This window comes from Panthera onca, chromosome D4 (assembly GCF_046562875.1).
Source record: "Panthera onca isolate mPanOnc1 chromosome D4, mPanOnc1 haplotype 2, whole genome shotgun sequence".
Taxonomy (NCBI): Eukaryota; Metazoa; Chordata; class Mammalia; order Carnivora; family Felidae; genus Panthera; species Panthera onca.
Window position 1 is genome coordinate 60,531,357 of NC_138351.1, and position 19,944 is coordinate 60,551,300.

The following is a 19,944-nucleotide window of genomic DNA, read 5'->3' on the forward strand; positions in this document are numbered from 1 at the left end:
GCACCTGGGTGGGTCAGTTGGTTGTGTGTCCAACCTGAGTGTTGGCTCAGGTCATGGTCCCAGGGTCGTGGGATGGAGCCCTGCATCAGACTCTGCACTGAGCATGGAGCCTGCTTGGGATTCTCTCTCCCTCTCCCTTTGCCCCTCTCCCCTGCTCTCTCTCTCTCTCTCAAAACAAAACAAAACAAAACAAAAAAAAATACCTGCAACACCCAAAATTATTTTGAGGATAAAATGAGTTAATACATGCAAACACTCCTAAGTTAGTGCCTGATACATCCTAAACTGAATAAATATCAGTTATTGTCATTTTCATTGTTTCACTTCGTGATGATGTGATTAATGTCTGTTCACCTCACTATGCTCTCAGCTGCATGAAGAAAGGAGCCTGTGATGGTCTCCCCTGAGGTAGTTGCCTTGCAAATTAGTGCTGATTTTCCCCAGGATCTACACTCATCGGCCCTATTTACTTCTAGACCTACTAGTAGACTTGGCCTCAGAAGGCATCTTGGCTAGCAAGGGAGAGTGTGGGGATCATCCCGTGGCCACATATATGGACCCTACGCCTGGAAAGTCAGAAGTCATCCATGACCCATCAGGTCCCCACCAGGGAGGAATGGCCACAATGTACCTGACAGGCTGGGGCCTCTAGGGAATGTCTGTCTTTAAAAGAATTGTATAAAGAGGTACAGGAACGCTGGAAATCCTACTTTATAGGTAGCATAAATGTTGATGGAATGAGGCCCAGCTGTAGCCTTGAAAGGTGCCTCACAAATCTTGCCCCTGGACACGAAGCAAGCAGGGAGAGTGTGGAGGTCACGGACAAGGATCCCAGGAGGATACTCCTGTAGGTAAAGAGGAAACACGGAGCCCCTAGAGGGAGACGGAGGATAGAAAGTCCTGGGACCTCATCCACTGGCAAATTCTCTTTCTCTGGTCTTGTCCTTTCCACACACGTTTGATTTCTTTACATTATTCCTCTACATAGTACTGATGTACTAATTCCAGAGATGGAACTAGAAAACGACAGTTCCTAATATGTGGCCAAAAGAAACGTCAACAGGAAAAGCAGAGAATGTTTCCTCTTCCTTTAAAGCTGTAGGAAGGCAGCCACTGTCCTGGGGCAGAAAGGGGCCTGGTAAGTGTTATTTCTAGACACCCAGCTTCCGTGGTTGTAGCTAATGCCTATGGAGGTACCTTCAACCGCTGGACTCCCAAGAGTTCTGAGGGGCTGTCTCTGCTCCTGGCCCAGGTTAGGGATACTGAAATGACATGTCCTCTGCAGAAGTGGGATTTGGGGCCTCCTTCAGTAGTGAGGGAAGGGGCCTGGCCCATCTCCCTTCTCCCGCATACAATAAGATGGTGACCCTGCAGGATTACTTAGTTCATGGAGGAATGTGAAAGTCAGTATCTCATTTATATTAGCATGGGAAATGAAAGACCCAAACCTTAATTCTCAGGCTGTAAAAAAAAGAGAATTTTAAGATAATATTCAAATCCAGCATTTACTATTTGCTACAAATAGATACACCCCTCCATAACAGGGAAATAGGCCTTGGGGAAGAACAAAGAGGGAGATGAAGCAGGGTCACCTCCTCTTATTCTGGTCCTCCGGGGAGCCCCAGAAAGGGCTCACAATGTTCTGCACCTCAGATGGGATAGCTGACCTAATGCACTCTGAGGGTCCCAGGTGTTGAGGAAGAGGTCTCACTTGAGCTGGCCTCTGGGGTGTGATCTGCTGCTGGTACTGGGCTCTGTTGGGGGCTTGGTGGCTGGCTGGAAGAGAGGGACGTCCCCCATGGTCATGGCCCACCCTCCCCACCCTGCCCTCACTGCACTGTGCTCTGGGCACTGCGCTAAATGCTTAGTCAACAGTACCCTATTTGTCCCTGCCACGCGAGTGATCAATCAGCATCACCCATTTCACAGATGAGGAAACTAAGTCTCGGAAACCTAAGGTGAATTGTCCCAGGCACAGGGCTGGTCGATAGTGGAGCTGGAATTTCACTCCCCAAGACCACGCTTAGTCTGAAGTTTGACCTTAAGCCCCCAGGATTCAACTACTGCCAAGCCTGGGTGCTCACTCATCCTTGAGCTTATTGATGACCAGTTCTTTTTGGCCTTGAATTTTCTGCTGGCCAAATAGGACAGGAGCTCCCCCAGCAGGACAAGTTGTAGCTACAGGACAGGCTCACCCATGAGCCTACCAGGAGCCACGGTCAGATGTCCCTTCCAGTGCCCACCCGGCAGGTGTAGTCCAGGCGCCCCATTAGTCCCCAGGCAACAGGGCCTGTGGTCAGCAAGGGAGTCACGGCCAAAGGCTCTCTCGAGCCAGCCACAAGAGAGAGACCAGGGAGAGTCTGTACCTGCTCTTGCTCACTCCTGCCTGGTCTCACCTCAAACTGCCCCTCAGGCTCAAGGCTGTAATGATTTGCAGCCACAGGGAGCAGCTGCATTACTTTGCATTCCTGGAGCCAGAGGGAAGGATAGATGCAGACAGAGCCAGGGCAGGGCGGTGCTTCCTGGACAATGTGTGGTCAAGGAGAGAGGCAGGAGGCTGGTTCCCGGGTCTTTGTACACAGGGAAACCCTCCAATTCCATCCAGGTCCTATCTATCCTCTGAGATGGGCATAAGTAGCCCCTCCTCACAAAGTTGGACTTACCCCACCCACCAATTTGATGGGTCTCCCACTGGTCTGTTATCAAACTCTCCCTCCTGTGGGGGGAGGAGCTCTGATGCCCCTCCCTCCCCCCTTCCCACAGCTGCTCACCTCATTGTTTTTATGGAAGTTGATCAGATTCCTCTGAGAGGCAGACAGCCAGGAGCCATCAGAAAGAGCCCTCAATGGGATGAGCACTGGGCGTTGTATGGAAACCAATTTGACAATAAATTTAATTTAAATTTAATTTTAAAAATAAACAAAATAATAAATAATAAAGACAAATAAAAATAAATAATATAAATATAAATATAAATAAAAAAATAAATTTAATTTAAAAAAGGGGGACCCTCAAGCCCACGACTAGCCTCCCTTCCCCGCCCCATCTCACGCTGCACTACCGCCGAGGTCCTCCAGAGGGCAGGGCATGCACAGAAAACAGGCGTGGGACATAGGCCAGGCTCTGGACTAGGAGAACGGGCGCGAGAGAGCTGAAGCTCAGGGACCCTCTAGCCCAACCCACTCTGACGACAGACAGGGAGACTAAGGCCTCAGGCAGGAAGTGACTTGGAGGAACCCTACATCTCCCTCCCCTCTGTGGGCACCTCCTGAAGGAGAGGTCCCACTCCCACGAAACCTCCCGCAGCTTTGCAGTGGGGAAGCTCTGCTGCTCCCCCAGCCTGGGTGACCGGGACAGGCAACTTCTTCGGCCTGGTCATCCCTAAGAGGAGCAGGATGCTCCAGTGCCAGAGAGGTTTGCCAGGCGCTGTGACCTCTGGACTCAGCAGGGGGCTCTCTCCTCCCAACACCCACCCACGCCCCACCCCCACCCGGATCCTGGCCTCCTGGCCGTGCTGCCCCGCCCCGGGTTCTCTCACCTCCAGATAATCCTGCATGCAGTGTCAGCATCCCCAGGTCAGCGAGAAACGTGCCAAGGAAGGGGAACACACCCTGTGCCATCAGGGTGGGAGTGGGGATGAGCACTGGCTCTCAGGGTCCCCTGGAACCCTACTCGGAAAACTCCTCACCTTCAAGCTTCCACCCCAGGGTTCCTCAGTTCTCCTCCCCCCGCCCTCCAAGAACACCAGACTCCTACTAATCACCTCTCAGGGCCTGCTTTTCGCAATCACAGGGTGTGTGGTCCTGGGTCCTGGTCACTTCTAATGGAGGATTTTTGGCATTGACCACAGGAGGCAAAGCTGGAGGGGGAAGGCCCCTCCTCTGGGTGTGGAGAGCTCTGTTTGGGAGGGAAGAGCCCCCTCTCCTCTGACCTTAGAGCCCCTTCTCCACAGGCATACTTGCCTTCTGCTGCTGTCTCTTCTTGACTCTCTGGGGGATCATCTCCAGGGTGGCAAACTTGGAGATGCCTCCTGCCAGGGTCAAGGACAAGGTCAGTGAGGCCATTGTCTCCTCACCCCATTTCTTCCAAGATCCCCTAACCTCACACCCTGGACAACTGACTTAAGTCAGTGGCTACCAGTGCTACTCTGTCCTCTAGTGTGTTCTGATTCTAGAACAATCCTAGCTCCAGTACTCGCCCGATACGTGGCCTTGGGCCTGTGGCCTGGCCTCCTTGAGTCTGTTTCCTCATCTGAAGAATGCGTGAACTCCACCTACCTCACAGGGTCTCCAGAGGACTCAATATCGTGTTACTATCATCATTATTTTCCTCTCATACCTCCAACACATTCCTTTCCTCCCTTTAACCTTATCACCACCCTGTGAGGCCTGCACCACGGGATCATCACCCTCCATTTTCCAGATGAGGAGACAGAGACCCGAAGAGGGGCAGTGATTTTCTCAGAGGCCAAAGAGAGGCAGCTGCCATTTCCAGCCAGAGGTCCTGCCCTAGAGCTGCCTTTACCCCAACTCAGCCCCACCGCTGACCAAGTCCTGTCCTCTGGGCTCTCAGTGTGTGTCCAGGCCCCCAGCCCAGCCAAGCCATGGATGAAGAGGGACAGGGGTCTTGGGGACTTGGCTGAGTAGCCCCTGCCTGCTCCAGCCCACTGGAGTCTCTACCACCCAGGCTGGGCCCAAGGCCAGGCCAAAGGCTTCACCTCCCCAAGGTACCCCTCAGGACATTCCTCTCCACAGCAGTGTTCTTCATCCACTCAGAAGGGGACTGCTGAGGTGCCATCTCTGACTGACAGAGTAGAGAGCAATCGGGGCACGGGGTGGTAGCACCTTGTTTCCTCTTTTTGAAGCTTCTGACTTCCATTCAGGAAGGATCCTCTAAGAATCCATTAGTTCCCCCAAACTCTTATAAGGTATTTGGGACATATGTCATGGCCAACTAGACACCCAGATGAGTCTCCTGACTGTGACTGATTAATACTGATGCCTGAGGGGCAAAGTAGGAAGTCACAGAAGGCACACATATCTCTCCCTGGCCCAGCCGTTTGCACCCAAGGCTAGGTGTCTGTTTGTCCACCTGGCCCATGGGATTCCCCTGCAGCGCCCACCCTGGTACAGGCAGGGTGCCCTCCTCTTGGAGATGGAGTGAGTACTGGAGGAGCAGTAGGGCCCTGGCTTCCTGAGGACAGGACAGCCTTATTTAGGGAAGAAAGAAACCCCCACTGATCCCCAACAGCCTGGAGGAAGCTAAGTGCCAGCAGGATGGACCCCATGGAAGCCAGACACCTGCTAATTCTGCCAGCTCAGCACCCCCTCGTGGAACAGCCCAGCTGCCACCACTGTATCCTATGACCAGGGCCATCTGCCCTGCAAAGTGTTCCTCACCTGCTCGTGGACCAAACAGATCCTTCTTTCTGTTAATGTAAACAAGACTGGAATTTTTCAAAGATTTTAAGTGAGAAATAAAACCACACCCTGTCCAGTAGCCCTCCCTCCACTCACCCCTTCCTTCTTTCCAGACTTCCAGCCTCCACTCTACCTTGATAAGTAGCATCCCTGCTCCATGAGTTGTCTTGCTACAAAGTTTTTGAAAATTTCAGGAGCTCTTCCTGAGGGGAGGAGAAGGAAAAGAAGGAAGGAAAATTTGAGGGATTGATGGGAAGGGTGTGAGCATAAATACTTTTTATTTGAGAACCCAGAAGATCAAAACTGTCTGCATGAGCATTTCCACTGGGCTCCTCTGAGCTCAAAGGGCTCCATGGGCCTGGGGAGGGGAGCCTTCATGGTGGTCACCTGGGGTCTCCATTCTCAGTTCTTCTAAGCAGCATTATTTTGACCAGTTTGGGTTCCAACTGGACATACAATTTGTTGCTACAAAGTAAGCACTCAAAAATCTCCAATTTGGCTCAACCCAATCTCTGACATTGAAGAGACCCAAAGCAGAACTGGTGGCCTAAGTTTCTAGGGAGGCTCAGAGGCCCCACCCCCAGCTCAATCCCTGTCCCTGAGGTTTGCTGCCTCCCAAAAGGTCCTAGCTGAAAGAGGGGGCAATGCCAGTCCTCTGGGAGATTCCTCACCCACCCTGCTCCTATGGAGAGAGGACTACCCACCTGGAAACTTTTCCCCACGTCTTCTTCAGCGGGCAAATGGCATACAGTGAGCAGAAGCTCCTGAGGATCTGGCATTCCCACCTCCCTGCACACCATGCTCACTGGACCCACGGCTCTGCTCAGGTGAGTTCTTTGTACACCTGCCTGCCACCTCTGAACACCGTGAGTCCTCTGGAGCCTGTGGGTGCTCCCAGTACAGTCAGGTCGGTCCACAGGGTGTCGGACCTGGTGGGCCTGAAGAGCCTGGAGAGGCAAGAATCCCTTTTCTATTTTTCCCCTTCAGCTTTAGAATGTATTTGTCAAATTTTTCACAATTTTGTCACATTATGACTGAGCCTGAGCACATTTTCATATAGTGAAGGCTATTTATGTTTCTTTTTCTATAAACTGTGGCTTCATGTCTTTTGCCACATTTTCCACTGTGTGTCTGTTATTTCTCTTATCAATTTCTAGGAACTCTTTAGGTATTAGGGGTGTGAGCCCCTTTGTAATACGAATTGCAGATAGTTATTCCCAGTTTATCATTTCTCTCTTCTTTTGTTGGGATTTTTTTTTTTTTTTTTTTTTTTTTTTTTTTTTTTTTTTGGTTGGTTTGGTGGTGTTTTTGGCCTGGTGTGTTTGTTTGCTTGTTTTTCTATGTATTGTTAAGATGTCGCTACTCCCCAAACTGATCTATAGATTCATACAATCACAATAAAGTATGTCAGCAGATATCTGGTGGACATTAACTACATGATTTCAAAATTTCCATAGAAATAAAAATGGCCAAGAATAGTCAAGACAATCGTAAAGAAGAACAAACTTGGAGGGCTTACGCTACCAGATGGTAAGCCTTAGGATAAAGCAACAGTAATCAGGGCAGTGAGCTATAATAGTGCGAGGACAGACAGAAGGAGCAATAGACAGAGTCCAACTGAGACCCATACATATGAACACTTTGTATATAACAAAAGAGGCACGCAGAACAATGGGCGGAAGATAGTCTTCTCAGTAAATGGCCCAGGGTCACCGGTTACCTATATGGGAACACAATGAATCTTGATTCCTACCGTCCATCATAAACAAAATCAATTCCAGGTGGGTTTTTTTTTTTTTTTCAACATTTTTTATTTATTTTTGGGACAGAGAGAGACAGAGCATGAACGGGGGAGGGGCAGAGAGAGAGGGAGACACAGAATCGGAAACAGGCTCCAGGCTCCGAGCCATCAGCCCAGAGCCTGATGCGGGGCTCGAACTCACGGACCGCGAGATCGTGACCTGGCTGAAGTCGGCCGCTTAACCGACTGCGCCACCCAGGCGCCCCTCCAGGTGGGTTTTAAATCTAAATGTGTAAGTTTATTTTTTTTTTAATTTAAATGTTTTATTTATTTTTGAGAGAGACACAGCACAAGTGGGGGAGGGGCAGGGAGCGAGGGAGACACAGAATCCAAAACAGGCTCCAGGCTCTGAGCTGTCAGCAGAGAGCCAGATGTGGGGCCCGAACTCATGAACCACAAGATCATGACCTGAGCCAAAGTCTGACGCTTAACTGACTGAGCCAACCAGGCACCGCTAAATGTGTAAGTTTAAAACAGCAACATTTGTAGTAGATAATATAGGGGAATATTTTCATGACCTTGGGGCAAGCACAGGTTTCTTAGGACATAAATTACACTAAGTATAAAGGCAAAAATTAATAAATTGGACCTTATTAATATTAAGAACTTCTCTTTGTCAAAAGAGAGTAAGAAGGCAAGAACAGAATGGGAATAAACACTTGTCATATGTTTATATGGAAAAAAGCATCAGATAAGATATGTAACTAACTCACATCAATTAATAAGAGAGACAATCCACAGAAAAAAATGGGCAAAAGATTTGACCAGATATTTCACAGAAAGATAACCGAATGGCCAAAAAGTATATAAAAGATTACGCAACCTCATTACTCATCAGGAAAATGCAAATTAAAACCACAATGAAACACCACTACACATACACCAAAATGGCTACAATAAAAAATGTTAACAATGCCAATGTTTTCTTTAATGTGTATTTATTTCTGAGGGTGGGGGGGAGGGGTAGAGAAAGAGGGAGACACAGAATCCAAAGCAGGCTCCAGGCTCCGAGCTGTCAGCACAGAGCCCCATGTGGGGCTCAAACCCACGAACCATGAGAACATGACCTGAGCTGAAGTCGGACACTTGACTGACTGAGCCCCCCAGGTAGGCTAACAACGCCAAATGTTGATGAGGACGTGAACAACTGGAACTCTCATACGTTGCCATGGTGTAAACGCATACAACCACTTTCAAAAACTCTTTTGTAGTATCTGCTAAAGATGGACTTACACAAGGACGCCTGGGTGGCTCAGTTGGTTAAGTGCCTGCCTTCGGCTCAGGTCATGATCTCACAGTTCGTGGGCTCAAGCCCTGCATTGGGCTCTGCATTGGGCTGGTGCAGAACCTGCTTGGGATTCTCACTGTCTTGTCTCTCTCTGCCTCTCCCCCACTTGTGCTTTCTCTCTCTTTCTCTCTCAAAATAAATCAACTTAATAAAAAAAGATGGACTTATGCATACTCTATATGACCCCAAATTTCTACTCTTAGGTAAATACCCAGTAGAAATACCTACATATGTTCACCATGCAAAAGAATGGTCAGAGCAGCATTATTTGGTAATTTTCTAACTGGAAACAACCCAACAACTGCATCTATAATAGAAAGGATAAATAAAATGGGGCATTTTAAAATAATGGGATGCTATACAGAAATCAAAATGAACTCACAGCCACATTAAAAAATGTTTGGAACTTTACAAACATAATGAAAGAAGTCTGACATAAAGGAGTATATTCTGTATGATTCCATTTAGATAAAGTTCAAAAACAAGCAAAACTAATTCAAAGTTAAAATATGTGTTATCCTTGGGGAAAAGAGGGCAGTGACTTGGGGTAAGTACATGAGGGAGGCTCCTGGAGAGTTGGTAATGTTCTATTTCTTGGGGGTACTGGTTACCAAGTGTGTTCCCTTTGGGTAATTTATTAAGCTGTATACACTTATGATTTCCATACTCTTTGGTATGTATGCTATGCTTCAACACACAGATCCAATCAGTTTGATCCAGAATTTTTTTCCCATTTGGTAGCAAGGCCAGATGGCATAGCGTTTGGTTCAAGATTTTAGAATTACATGAACTCAATTCATATCCTGGATCTAACCCCTTCCTATCTTGGAGATCTTGGCCAAGTTACTAACTCTGAGCTTCAGTTCCTTCATGTGGAAAATAGGCTTATTATGCTACCCTGAGCATAGTTATGAGGGGATTAAATCCTCTCAATGAATATTAGCTCTTGTCGGTCCTTACTGGTCTCCGTTCTATGGACTGTGGAGAAGATAGACAATGACCAGTGGAAGAGGAAGGAAAAGGATGAGACTCTAGTCAAGAGACATTTTCTAGATGAAGACTGAGGGGGAAGATATGATGGTGAGGTGCAGAAAAAGAGTCTAAAGGCTTGGCTCCACTAAGGACTCCACTAAAGACCATTCCCTGTCTCTCACCTCCAGCCCACCTCTAACGTGAGAGGGACTAACCAGATGATCTCTAGCTGGTTATCACATTGCAGAGTTGGGAGGGCAATGCAAATGCCATCCAAAGCCAAACACAAATTCCCATGTTTGATCCAAACTCAAACACAAAGGCCCAGACTCAGGAGCTAAAGGAGGCAAATTCTCAGTGGTAAGACCATGGGTTATTTTTATGTTCTCCATGGATTTTTTTCCTACTTTATACAATAAGTGTGTTGCTTACTCAGAACAAAACACGACACATGATATATCCATACCTACATATATGTATCCAAATATCTAGAAAAAAAAGAACCCTGATTATAGATGTGCTAGACACTAGAACCCAGAAAACATCTGGATGGGGAAAACACTGTTTCTGGTGTATAAGGTTCAAGCTAGCATGGCATAAACAGAGGTATGAATGACTGCAAATAATTCCTGCACATTTCTTTTTCTTTTTTTTTTTTTACCCCTTCCCTTGGTTACCTACACTTTCTCTTTTTCCAGTTAAAATTAGTCCAATCTTTTTTACAACATTTCACTTTGGTAATAAAATCCATGACCAAAGAAGGGGAATAAAAGTGTTCTCTATTCACTGTTAATTTCTGAAGCTAGTCTGGATGGAATGATCACTTGTTCTAGGAAGTTGTCATAGGGAGCATTTACTAGCAATTGGAACAGAGATCCCTGCCGAGGAGAGGGATTTTTCTGGGGGAGTTGAGTACCTCACAAAACATAGGAAACCCTCAAGCCAGGTTCACTGTCAACCACAAGTATTTTCAGGTCTGGCCACATAGGACTATGGCTGGGTGTGTGGGAAAGAGACAAACTCTAGGAGTGTCAGATGAGGACATTCTAGGTATTCATGCGTTTACCCAGGGAGCATTCATTGTGTCTGAATCATGTGCAAGACACTGTGCTAAGAGCAACTGCTGCTAAGTCAAAATTAATAAGGTGTACCTGCCCTTCAGGAAACGCCTACTCTAGAGGTCCTGAACTCCTGTATTTGACTGCAATCAACATCCAGAGAGAGGAGAGGTTATAGGGGCTGAGGCAAATGAGTGGTTGGGATAATTGTTACTGATAGTGGAAGGCTGGCTGGGTCTGGGATTGCGGAAAGAGAAGGATCCCAGCAGAAGAGCAGGATGAGGAAGGGCAGGGGGGCAGGGGCATATGCAGGAGGAGTGGAGAGTTTGCTAAAGCAGGGAGAGTCAGGGTGGGAACCAGATTGGGGGGGGGGGGGTGCTCTGTGGTCATCTAAGAATGAGTTGGATTTTGCAGGGGCTGCAGAGTTGATGAGGGACTTTTGAGCAGGAGAGAGAGTAGGTCAGAGCCATATTTTAGCAGGGTTATGTGGCAGTGGTGGGAGGATGAATGGAACTCAAGAGTCCTAGAAATTAATCTTTTCATTGTAATGCCATACAAGCCTGATGCCTGAATTCTGAGCCCTTCAATCTCGTAATCTGAGAAAGAGGGGGCCTTATTTAGAGAGGCTTTCTGCATCTTACAGCCAAGCACTGTGCTGCTTGCCAGCAGAGGTTGGTTTTAATCAAGTAAAGAAGACAGGGTGGATTTTCTTGACTGCCGTGGCTCGGAGTTACATCTCAGGTCTCCTACAGTTTTCAGAACAGTCAGTGTACTGCTCTGGACGCTCCTGACAGCGCCGGGCGCCCCCTTGCTGTGAGGAGAAACGGGCTTGGAGGGAATATTTGCTAACAGTTTCCCCACTCCCAGTGGGGCGCTCGGGCGGCTGCAGGCCATCATCCCCTCCCTCCTCGGAAAGGAAGTGAGGGCGGGGCCAGCGGGGCTCCCGCCCCTCTGCGTTGCCTTGGAGACCGAGTGTGTCCAGCTGCAGTTGAGGCTGGACTGGCCCTGGCTAGTGGTGCCTTCTGCAGGTGGGGCGCCAGCCCCGGGCGCAGGGCCTCCCTCCATTGGCCGGGTTTAGAGGGGATGGCCGGGGACTGCACCGCGCTCCTCGGTAGGCTGGCGGGCTGGTGGCGTGAGAGGAGCCTGCTGGGTCTTCTCAGCATACATTAGGTGCCTAATTAGCACGGCCAGAGTCAGGCTGCTCCTTCCCTCTACTTCCGCCTCTCTTTGTCCACTCTTGGCGGGGAGTGGGGGAAGGAGGGAGTCAGGGATCCTTCAACTTTGTTCAGCTCCAGTTTGGGGGGTCAAGGCCAGGTTGAAATCCAAGATGACACCTTGAGCACTTTTCCCAGGAGAGCTTGGGAGAGTGAAGCACAAAACAATAACGATTTATTATTCTTCCCCACCAAAGTCCTCTGGATTTGCACACTGCGTGGCTGGAAAAGCCAGCCTTCTCCGGGAGTTCGGTTCTTGCCGGAGGTTTGTCTCCTTTTTGCTTCTTTGCCACTCCTTACTTTTGCTTAAAATGAAACCCCTGAGGCTTGAGGGAGGGGGGCGGGGCTTGCTTTTTCTCAGAGCAGTGGGGTGGGTCCTGCCCCAGCCTGGTTGCCCGCGGGGGCGGGGGGGGGGGGGGGGGGGGAGGGGCGCAGGTCCTAGGCGGAGGACTTGTCCTGGAGGTTGGGGCTTCGGTTTCCAAACCTCTGACATGATTCCCAGACAATGAATTCCTAACAGGGCGCCCCGTTCAGCCAGCGGCCAAGATGTCCTCAGTGGGGAAGGTGACCCAGGTTCCCAGCGGGAAGGTCTACCAGCAGATCTTCGAGGCTGAGGTAGGTGTGTCCCTTGTGTCCCTCTGTGCCCTCTTCCCTCTGCACCCCAAACCTCCCTCCCTCTGAAGGCTTCTTTGTCCGGGAACCCAATGAAATAAGGGCTTTGAAATTGTTTTGATTTAAAAAATAATTCTTATTGGTTCTTAAAGTGTAGGAATACAATATTAGAATGTCTGTTCTTGAAAATTAAAAAATGTACATTAAAGTTTTAGTTAAATTAAAAGTTAAATTATTCAGAAATCGCCAAAATTAACCAGTGGGTGTCTTGGGACCTTTTCCTATGCACCAAAGCGTTTCTAATTTTTCTTTTTAAAACCTGGGTTTGATTCTATAACAGTGTTTTGAAACCTGCTTCTTCCCTGTTAACGGTATTGCACAGACCTTTTGCATGTCAAGGGGCATTAATGCAACTTCAAGATGTTTAGAGGCTGCCCAGTTGTTAATCCAGGACTTCCCATAGTGTATTAAAGTAACACTCTCTTGACAGCCAAATAGGTTGCTGGAATTGCCTTGCCTATAAAAAACTTGTCTATAAAAAACTGCACAGACAAGAACAGTATCTTAAAAGAAACACACAAACTCGAACCTTTCCTTTGATGTTCTGTACTGCTTATTTAAAAGGAATTTTCATTCCTACTCTGAGCCCTAAATAATGCTCTATGTAGGAGGCTTGGAAATTATAAAAGTATATGGAGGCCAAAGAAACAAATTACTCACATGATCCTGCCGCCTGGAGGCAGCACACCATTCTTAACATTTGGCACACTTTCTCCTGGTCATTTTTCTATGAGTTTAAAATTTTGAGATCACACTGTATAGTTTGGGTTATAATTTTTTTAAGTTGTGCTTTTAATTAAGATGTTTTATGGTATATCATATCATAAACATTTCCCTATGTCATAAATAGTCCTTTGTAAGTCTCATTCTTAATAAATGCCTAGCATTACACTGGAGGGACATAAGAAGTTTACTCGACCAGTCCCCTGCTATTGGACAGCCCCATTTTTCTAATTCCTTGTGATTATAAAAGATGCTAGGATAAGCATCTTGGTCCTCACTAAATTTCTTAAGAGATACCCTTCTAGATGGCTGAATGTCTTCTGGGGGGTACTTGCATGGAATGTACCGGAGGGTTGAAGGCCTCCCTGCAAAGTGCCTTCCTGCTGGCAAGTTCTCACGTGTCCTTCTAAGACTGCAGAGTGAGCCCTGGGTGCTGAGGAGTCTGCAGTTCCGACCCCCCACCGGATCTTTTGTGCATTCAGGTGCAGCTGGTCCGCTCTCTGGCAGCCACCAGGAAGCGCGCTGTGGAGAGTTCCATGACCCCAAAGAATGGCAGGAAGCCCTTGATGAAGAAGATGGATATTCCTGAAGGGGAGATGATGTGTCCTCGGCAGCGGAAGTGGGTGCACAGCCTACCCAATGACTGGGTCACAGAAAATCCTGTTCTCTACAGGTGGGTCCTGTGGTCCACACTGTATCTCCCCACCCGGGGGGGTGTGCCAGAGTCTTTAGAAACTCAGAAAGCCCTCACACAAGATGAGTGCCATTTAGGAATGAAGTCCCAGTATCTCCTCTGAGAGAGAGAGGTAATAGCACCTACTTTGCTCCACTGTTTGCTTCTCCCTCTCTTCCTCTTCCTCCCCTCTCAGTAATTATTGATTGAGTGCCTAGGACCAGGTACTGGGTCTGGGGATCCCACTCTCCTGGAACTTGAGGCCTTGATAATAAATAAATAGGCAAGTCCCCCTAAAGGTGGGAAGGCTCTGACCCAGAGGACAGTGGTAGCACAGGGGTCAGGAAAGCCCCTGAGGAGGGGCCTCAGCGGAGACCAGAGGATGAGGGAATAGATGCATGGGGCAAGGCACGGAGGCAGGGAGGGTTTGGTCCACTCTGGAAGGCTGAAGAAGTTAGTGGGCCTGGAGGGGAGGGGCGGTAGATGAGACTGGGATAGGCTTGCAGACCACAGTTGGGATTTTGGACTACTGAAGTGAGCAGCTGATTTGCCTTTTTAAGGCCTTTTGGCTGTTGTTTGCAGAATGTAGGGAGTGGCAAGAAGAGACCAGGAGGCCAGGGAGGAGGCTGCTGCTGTCCCTCTAAGCCTGGTGGGGCTACAAGAGGGAGAGTAGGGTATTTCAGGTGTATTTTAGAGGCAGAACCCCTCAGACTAGGTGGTGGATTGGAGGGAGGAGAGGGGTCCCAAGAGCCCGAGGTCTGTACCACGAGTGCTTGGGTGGACAGAGCAGGCGCCATTCCCTGAGATGGGTGCATATGGTCTAGGAGCAGAGAGATCAGGAGTGAAATTTGAGATTCCTGAGTATGCCATTTCAACTCCCTGAGCTCAGACTCCTCAAGCAGGGAGAAAGGAAAGAAAAGGAAAAGAAGGGCAATATCTTCCTCACCGGGGAGCTTGGGGCGCCTGGAGCTGATCTTCCCTTTGCTCTTCAAGCTCTGAGCAAGCCGCAGTCCCCTCTGGGATTTGGCAGGGGAAGTCGGTCTTTCTCTACCTGTCTTTGTTTTCTCTTTCACCTGCTTTGGGGCAGAGATGACCTGACCTTTGACTCTTCCCAGAGAAATCTCCCCTGAGGCTTCTGACCCTCAGCACCCTTAACTACCTACTGATGGGCAAACCCACTGGCCACCAAGCCCAGACTGGAGGTCGGTGTTCTCTAGCCCATGTGCCTGATGCCCAGTGTGGGGATTGAAGCACAGACATCTGGGGCCTGTTGATGCTGCCCCTGGCTGTGACTTTGGCTCCTACAAGGGTTTAAGTCCCCTCTCAGCTGACTTGTGAGTTACCTATCACTCCTAAGGGTCCCCCCTTCCCCAGAGTTTAGCCTAAGGTCACCCATTATCCCAATAACCAGATATAGCATCCATCAGGAGCTCTTAGCATCCACAGGACAGCGTTTTAGGAAAGGCACTTTCTTTTTTTTTTTTTTTAACGTTTATTTATTTTTGAGACAGAGAGAGACAGAGCATGAATGGGGGAGGGTCAGAGAGAGGGAGACACAGAATCCGAAACAGGCTCCAGGCTCTGAGCCGTCAGCACAGAGCCCGACGCGGGGCTCGAACTCATGGACCGTGAGATCATGACCTGAGCCGAAGTCGGACGCTTAACCGACTGAGCCACCCAGGCGCCCCAGAAAGGCACTTTCCATAGAGGGTGCTGGCATTGTGCTGTGCTAGCTTCCCGAGACAAAGTCAGCTCTGCCCTGGACGTAGATCTAGACAACTTCCTGTGGCCTGTGACAGGGAGAAAGATGTGTTTGTAACCTGCCAGGCTCTGCCACCCTCAAAATGACTGGGGTCACTAACTCAGCATTGGCGTCTCTCTGAAGTCCCTTGTTCCCTTCTTGAAAGTTCAGCCAGCCAAAGCCAGTGAATCTGTGTGTTCATTCACCCAGGGCAGGGCCTCTGGGTGAGCAGAAGAGGAGCCCAAGGTAGGGATAGATCAGCACTAGTGTAGACCCAAGTCCTCGGGTCAAGTGCCCGAGGAGCCAGAGCCATTAGCTCAGTAGTCAGAGCACCCAGGTACCCAAAGAGCCACCTTAGTCCACGGGCACCTGATTGACAAGACTGAAAGACCCACCTCTGGAGGGTCAGTCTAGGCCCTGCAGTCTTCCTTGCTGGTAGGTGTGCAGTGAGGATTGGATGAGAAATGACTAGAAAGCGCTGCACATGTGGAGGCCTGGAGGAATGGCAGGTGTCATTGAGACCTGTTGCATTTCTGTGGTGCTTGTCCTATGGACAGTGCGTTCAGAGATTTTTATTCCAAAGCTAAGGTCATTCTCACTCACCCTGGTCCTCCCTGCTGAGATAGCTTGTTCTGGGGTCTCAGCTTTCTCCTCCCACACCTAAACCCCAAGGACCATGGACCTTGGCATGACACATGTGGGTCAGGGAGTCTCAGCTGTGCTTTGTATAATCACTTCTCTAAGCGCCCTCCCCTCATCCCTGTCAAGGGGGTTATTGTGACTGCTTCATAGGATGATGAGTTGCTGAAGGAGCAAATCCTGAATACTCAGCACTGGCCTGCCTTTCCCAGGCTGATCATGCCCTACTGTTCTCAGTTTCCCCATGTGGAAATGGTTCTTGCCTACTACCCACGCTTGGTTTGCAGCCAGAACAGAAGCAGACCCTGATTTCTTGTCTAGGGACCATGGTGCCTACTGGCGGCAGATACCCAGGCAGCGTCTGTTGGGAGTCTGGCATACACTCGGGGCTCTCTGGAATGGGGTGGACCTTATCACCAATGTGTGAGGTCTCTCTGAAGACTCCCTTCTGTGCCAGAGCTGCCCTGGGGTAGGGGAGGGGGCTGGGAGTTATTGTTTCCTCTACTTGTGCCTCAGGGAAAAGGAAATAATCAAGAAGAAAAAAGCTGAAGAAAGTGAGAGCATCATTGAAGCCAGAGAGGTCCGGGGCCTCATGGACACCATAGGTGAGTCTCTGTTCAGCTATGAGGGCAGGGCTGGCTTTCTCCCCTTGGCTCCTCCCTTGAGCCTACTCCTCTGGACCTTCTCCTCAGTGCAGAGAGCTGGGGAGAGAGCAGGGGGCTCTGCGCAGTCAGAATTTACCGATGAAAGTCAGCTGGTAAAGGATATTCCTTGCTTTATTGCAATTTCACAAGAGCATTTCAATCTGCATTGTCTTCCTTCATACTATAGAGGAAGGTTCTTTTCCTTTACGATCAAAAAAAAAAAAATGATACATACTCACCATAAGTAATCTCTGCACCCAACATGGGGTTTGAACTTACAACCCTGAGATTGGGAGTCACATGTGCTATCTACCACTGAGCCAGTCAGGCTCACTGTGGAAAAGCAAAGGAAGGAGATAAACAGAAAGGAAAAACTCTCCCTTCATGATAGCACTGCTTCTCTTCCCAAGAATGTTCCCCACCATGAAATCACATGGTGTCCAGATTCAGGGGACCGCAGAGCACAAGACGGGAATGCAGACTCTAGAGCAGATGGCTCATGTCCAAACCCCTGCTCAGCCACTGCTGTGTTTGTTCTTTAACCCCCATGCCTGAGTGTCCTCACTTGTAAAATGGGGCTGAAAAAATAGAACCTGCCTCTTGGCCTCTTCAGGAGTGGTAATTGAGTTAGAACGATGCCTGGTGCATAATAAGTGCTATATAAGTGTTGGTTATTCTTCTTTGTATATGTATTTGCTTCTATTAACTTAAAAAAAAAAACATAAACGGTCCCATTCTGTACCTACCATTTGGAAACTTTTTCTGGCATTTAACTGTGTATGTGAGACTTCATTCCTTATAGCACTTACAGATCACCTTTGTTTTTTCTCTTTTTCCTTAAGCCTCTGACACTGTGACCTGGTTTGGGGGTCCATCTCCTGAACCAAGGCACTTTCTGCCTTGCTGCCTTTTCCTGAGAGCCCTCCCCTTGCTTTGGAGCTCTGAGGGCAGCCTCCTCACCTCTGTTGTTCTCCCCCAGTTCCAGAGAGGATCCGCACAACCACCCTGGACAGAGACTCCAAGAGGCAGGGCTACGAGAGTGCTCTGGGGAGTTTTAAGGAGGAGATTGCTCAGATTGGGATGGTAAGACTGCTCCCTCTCTCCCCTTCTGTTCTGGGGCCATTCTCAAGGCAGGCTTGTCACTGCACCCACCCTCCCTTCCCGCCCAGCTCAGAGGCCCTGAGTGGCTCACCAGTGGTGTAGATGAAATCAGAGTAGCCAGCTTGAGTGGCTCATGATGAGTGCTCGTTATGAGCACAGCTCTCTAAGTCGGGTACCACTGTTACTCCCACTTTACAGTTTAGGCTCACAAAGTCTTGCCTGATTTGGCACATAAGGGGCCAGCTGGGAACTGGACTCCAGGGCTGATGCCAAAGCCCAGCCCATGATCTCCCTACGCAGTCCTACTAATGAGGGCCCAAAGGGCCTGGCCCTCTGGCTTCCCACCCCTCATGCTATCTGGCCTTTTGGTACCACCCTCACTTGGCTCTCTGTTCCTCTCCAGAGACATTCCGTCTCTAACCACCCTGGTCCCCAGAATATTCCCTAAATGAGGCCCTTCTTTGCCCTTCTTCTCTGAGCCCTGGACTGCAGTCACCATTCTCTCCCCATGTCTTCTCTGACTTCTGTCATTCCCTTGGATTCATGCAGCTGGCTCTGTACCCAAAGCACCAAGAAGCTCCCCCAGCCAGTCATTGCTTTACTCATCTGTCCCAACTGTATATGAGCCCTACTTTTGTCCATGACTCTGTGGCTTTGGTCATACAACATAACTGAGCCTCAATTTCCTTATCTGAAGTAAACTTGGAATCCTTTCACTGGCCACTTCTTTAATGGATGTTTGTTGAGCCCCAACCATGGGCCACGCCTGATGCCAGTACCTACTTCACAGGCTGTGGTGAGGACCAAGTGAGTCTGAGGACAAGGGCTTTAGCCTAGAGCAGAGTGTCCAGCACATGGCACATGCCCAGATAAATGGTGCCTGCCCTTGTGCTCTGGCTGTGAATAGTAAATCCTAGCTCCTTAGGTCTAGGTAATGATTATTAGTTTTGAGGCAGGACCACAGCTAGCACTTTCCCACCACAGGGCAGAGAATTGGGGGAAGGGACGGGCTCCCCCTGCCCTGGTGGTGTTGAGACCACAGGCATTGCCCTACTGGCCTGTTGTAGGAAATGGAAACTCTCATCTTAGAGCCAGGAGCACTTCTTTTAAAAAAGCTGGCGGCGTCTGATGAGGAAATCGACCAGCTCTTCAAAAATGTGGAAAGTGACATCAACCTCGAAGACTACACCATCCAAGTAGGGCTTCCCTGTGGCTGGGCTTGCCCCACCGGGGTCCCACTCCTTCCCTCCCTGCCATCTGTCCTCCCGGCCTGACCCCAGCTTCTTGGTATAGACCCTGATGGAGCTGTGGGATCAGGTGGCTGAGAAGTTCCAGTTCCAGAAGCAGGGGATTAAGGAGCTGGATGAGACACTGACCTCGACCGAGTTCTCTCGGGCAGATAAAGTGAGTTGGCCTGCGAATGGGCTCTTGGTGGTTTTCACCTGTGGGGTTTGTGAGGCATCGTCTCTTTGCTTGCAGGTCTCCAGGAAAAGAAAGTCATTAACAATGACACCTTGTTGTTTCTAGCTCAGAAGCGTGTTGAAGAAATATGTGGAAATCATAGAGAAAACTTCCTATCTCATGCAGCCCGACGTGTACACGCTGATAAATAAGGAAGCCATGGTGAGTGGTTTTCATGTGCAGGGGATCAACCCACAGAAGGGGCGGGACCTGAGGATGCCCCAGAACCTGGTGTCTCAGGACCGATGGGCTTCTCATGTGTCACATTTCCAACTGACTCGGGTTAGTCGCTTGGGTTCAGAACCAGAGTTTTTATTAAGTATTTTCAGTAGAAGTCTCTCTAAAGTGCGTGTCCTACATCCCTGCTGTCTTAATCCCGATTACCTAACACAGCAGCACTGGTTTCATCACTGATGGTTTTACGAGCACCTACTGGGCCGTGTCTCAGCCACCATGTGCAATGCAATAGGTGCTGGATGGTGGAGCTGTCCTGGTCTCATAGTGGTTTGTGCCCTCACAGGTGACCCCAGCCTGCTC

At 49.2% G+C, this 19,944-nt stretch overlaps 1 protein-coding gene across 1 annotated transcript in view; it reads left to right on the forward strand.

Annotated features, from left to right (window-relative positions):
- Positions 1-12,243: 12,243 nt before the first annotated feature.
- The window catches only part of CCDC180 (coiled-coil domain containing 180), a 60,139-nt gene continuing 52,438 nt past the window's right edge, over positions 12,244-19,944 (forward strand). Inside the window, exons 1-7 of the mRNA XM_060609263.3 lie at positions 12,244-12,368; positions 13,631-13,821; positions 16,718-16,806; positions 17,825-17,928; positions 19,014-19,142; positions 19,240-19,350; positions 19,474-19,569. Of these exons, the coding sequence (XP_060465246.2) occupies positions 12,300-12,368; positions 13,631-13,821; positions 16,718-16,806; positions 17,825-17,928; positions 19,014-19,142; positions 19,240-19,350; positions 19,474-19,569 (789 nt within the window). The 5' untranslated portion in view covers positions 12,244-12,299. The remainder of the gene's footprint in view (positions 12,369-13,630; positions 13,822-16,717; positions 16,807-17,824; positions 17,929-19,013; positions 19,143-19,239; positions 19,351-19,473; positions 19,570-19,944) is intronic.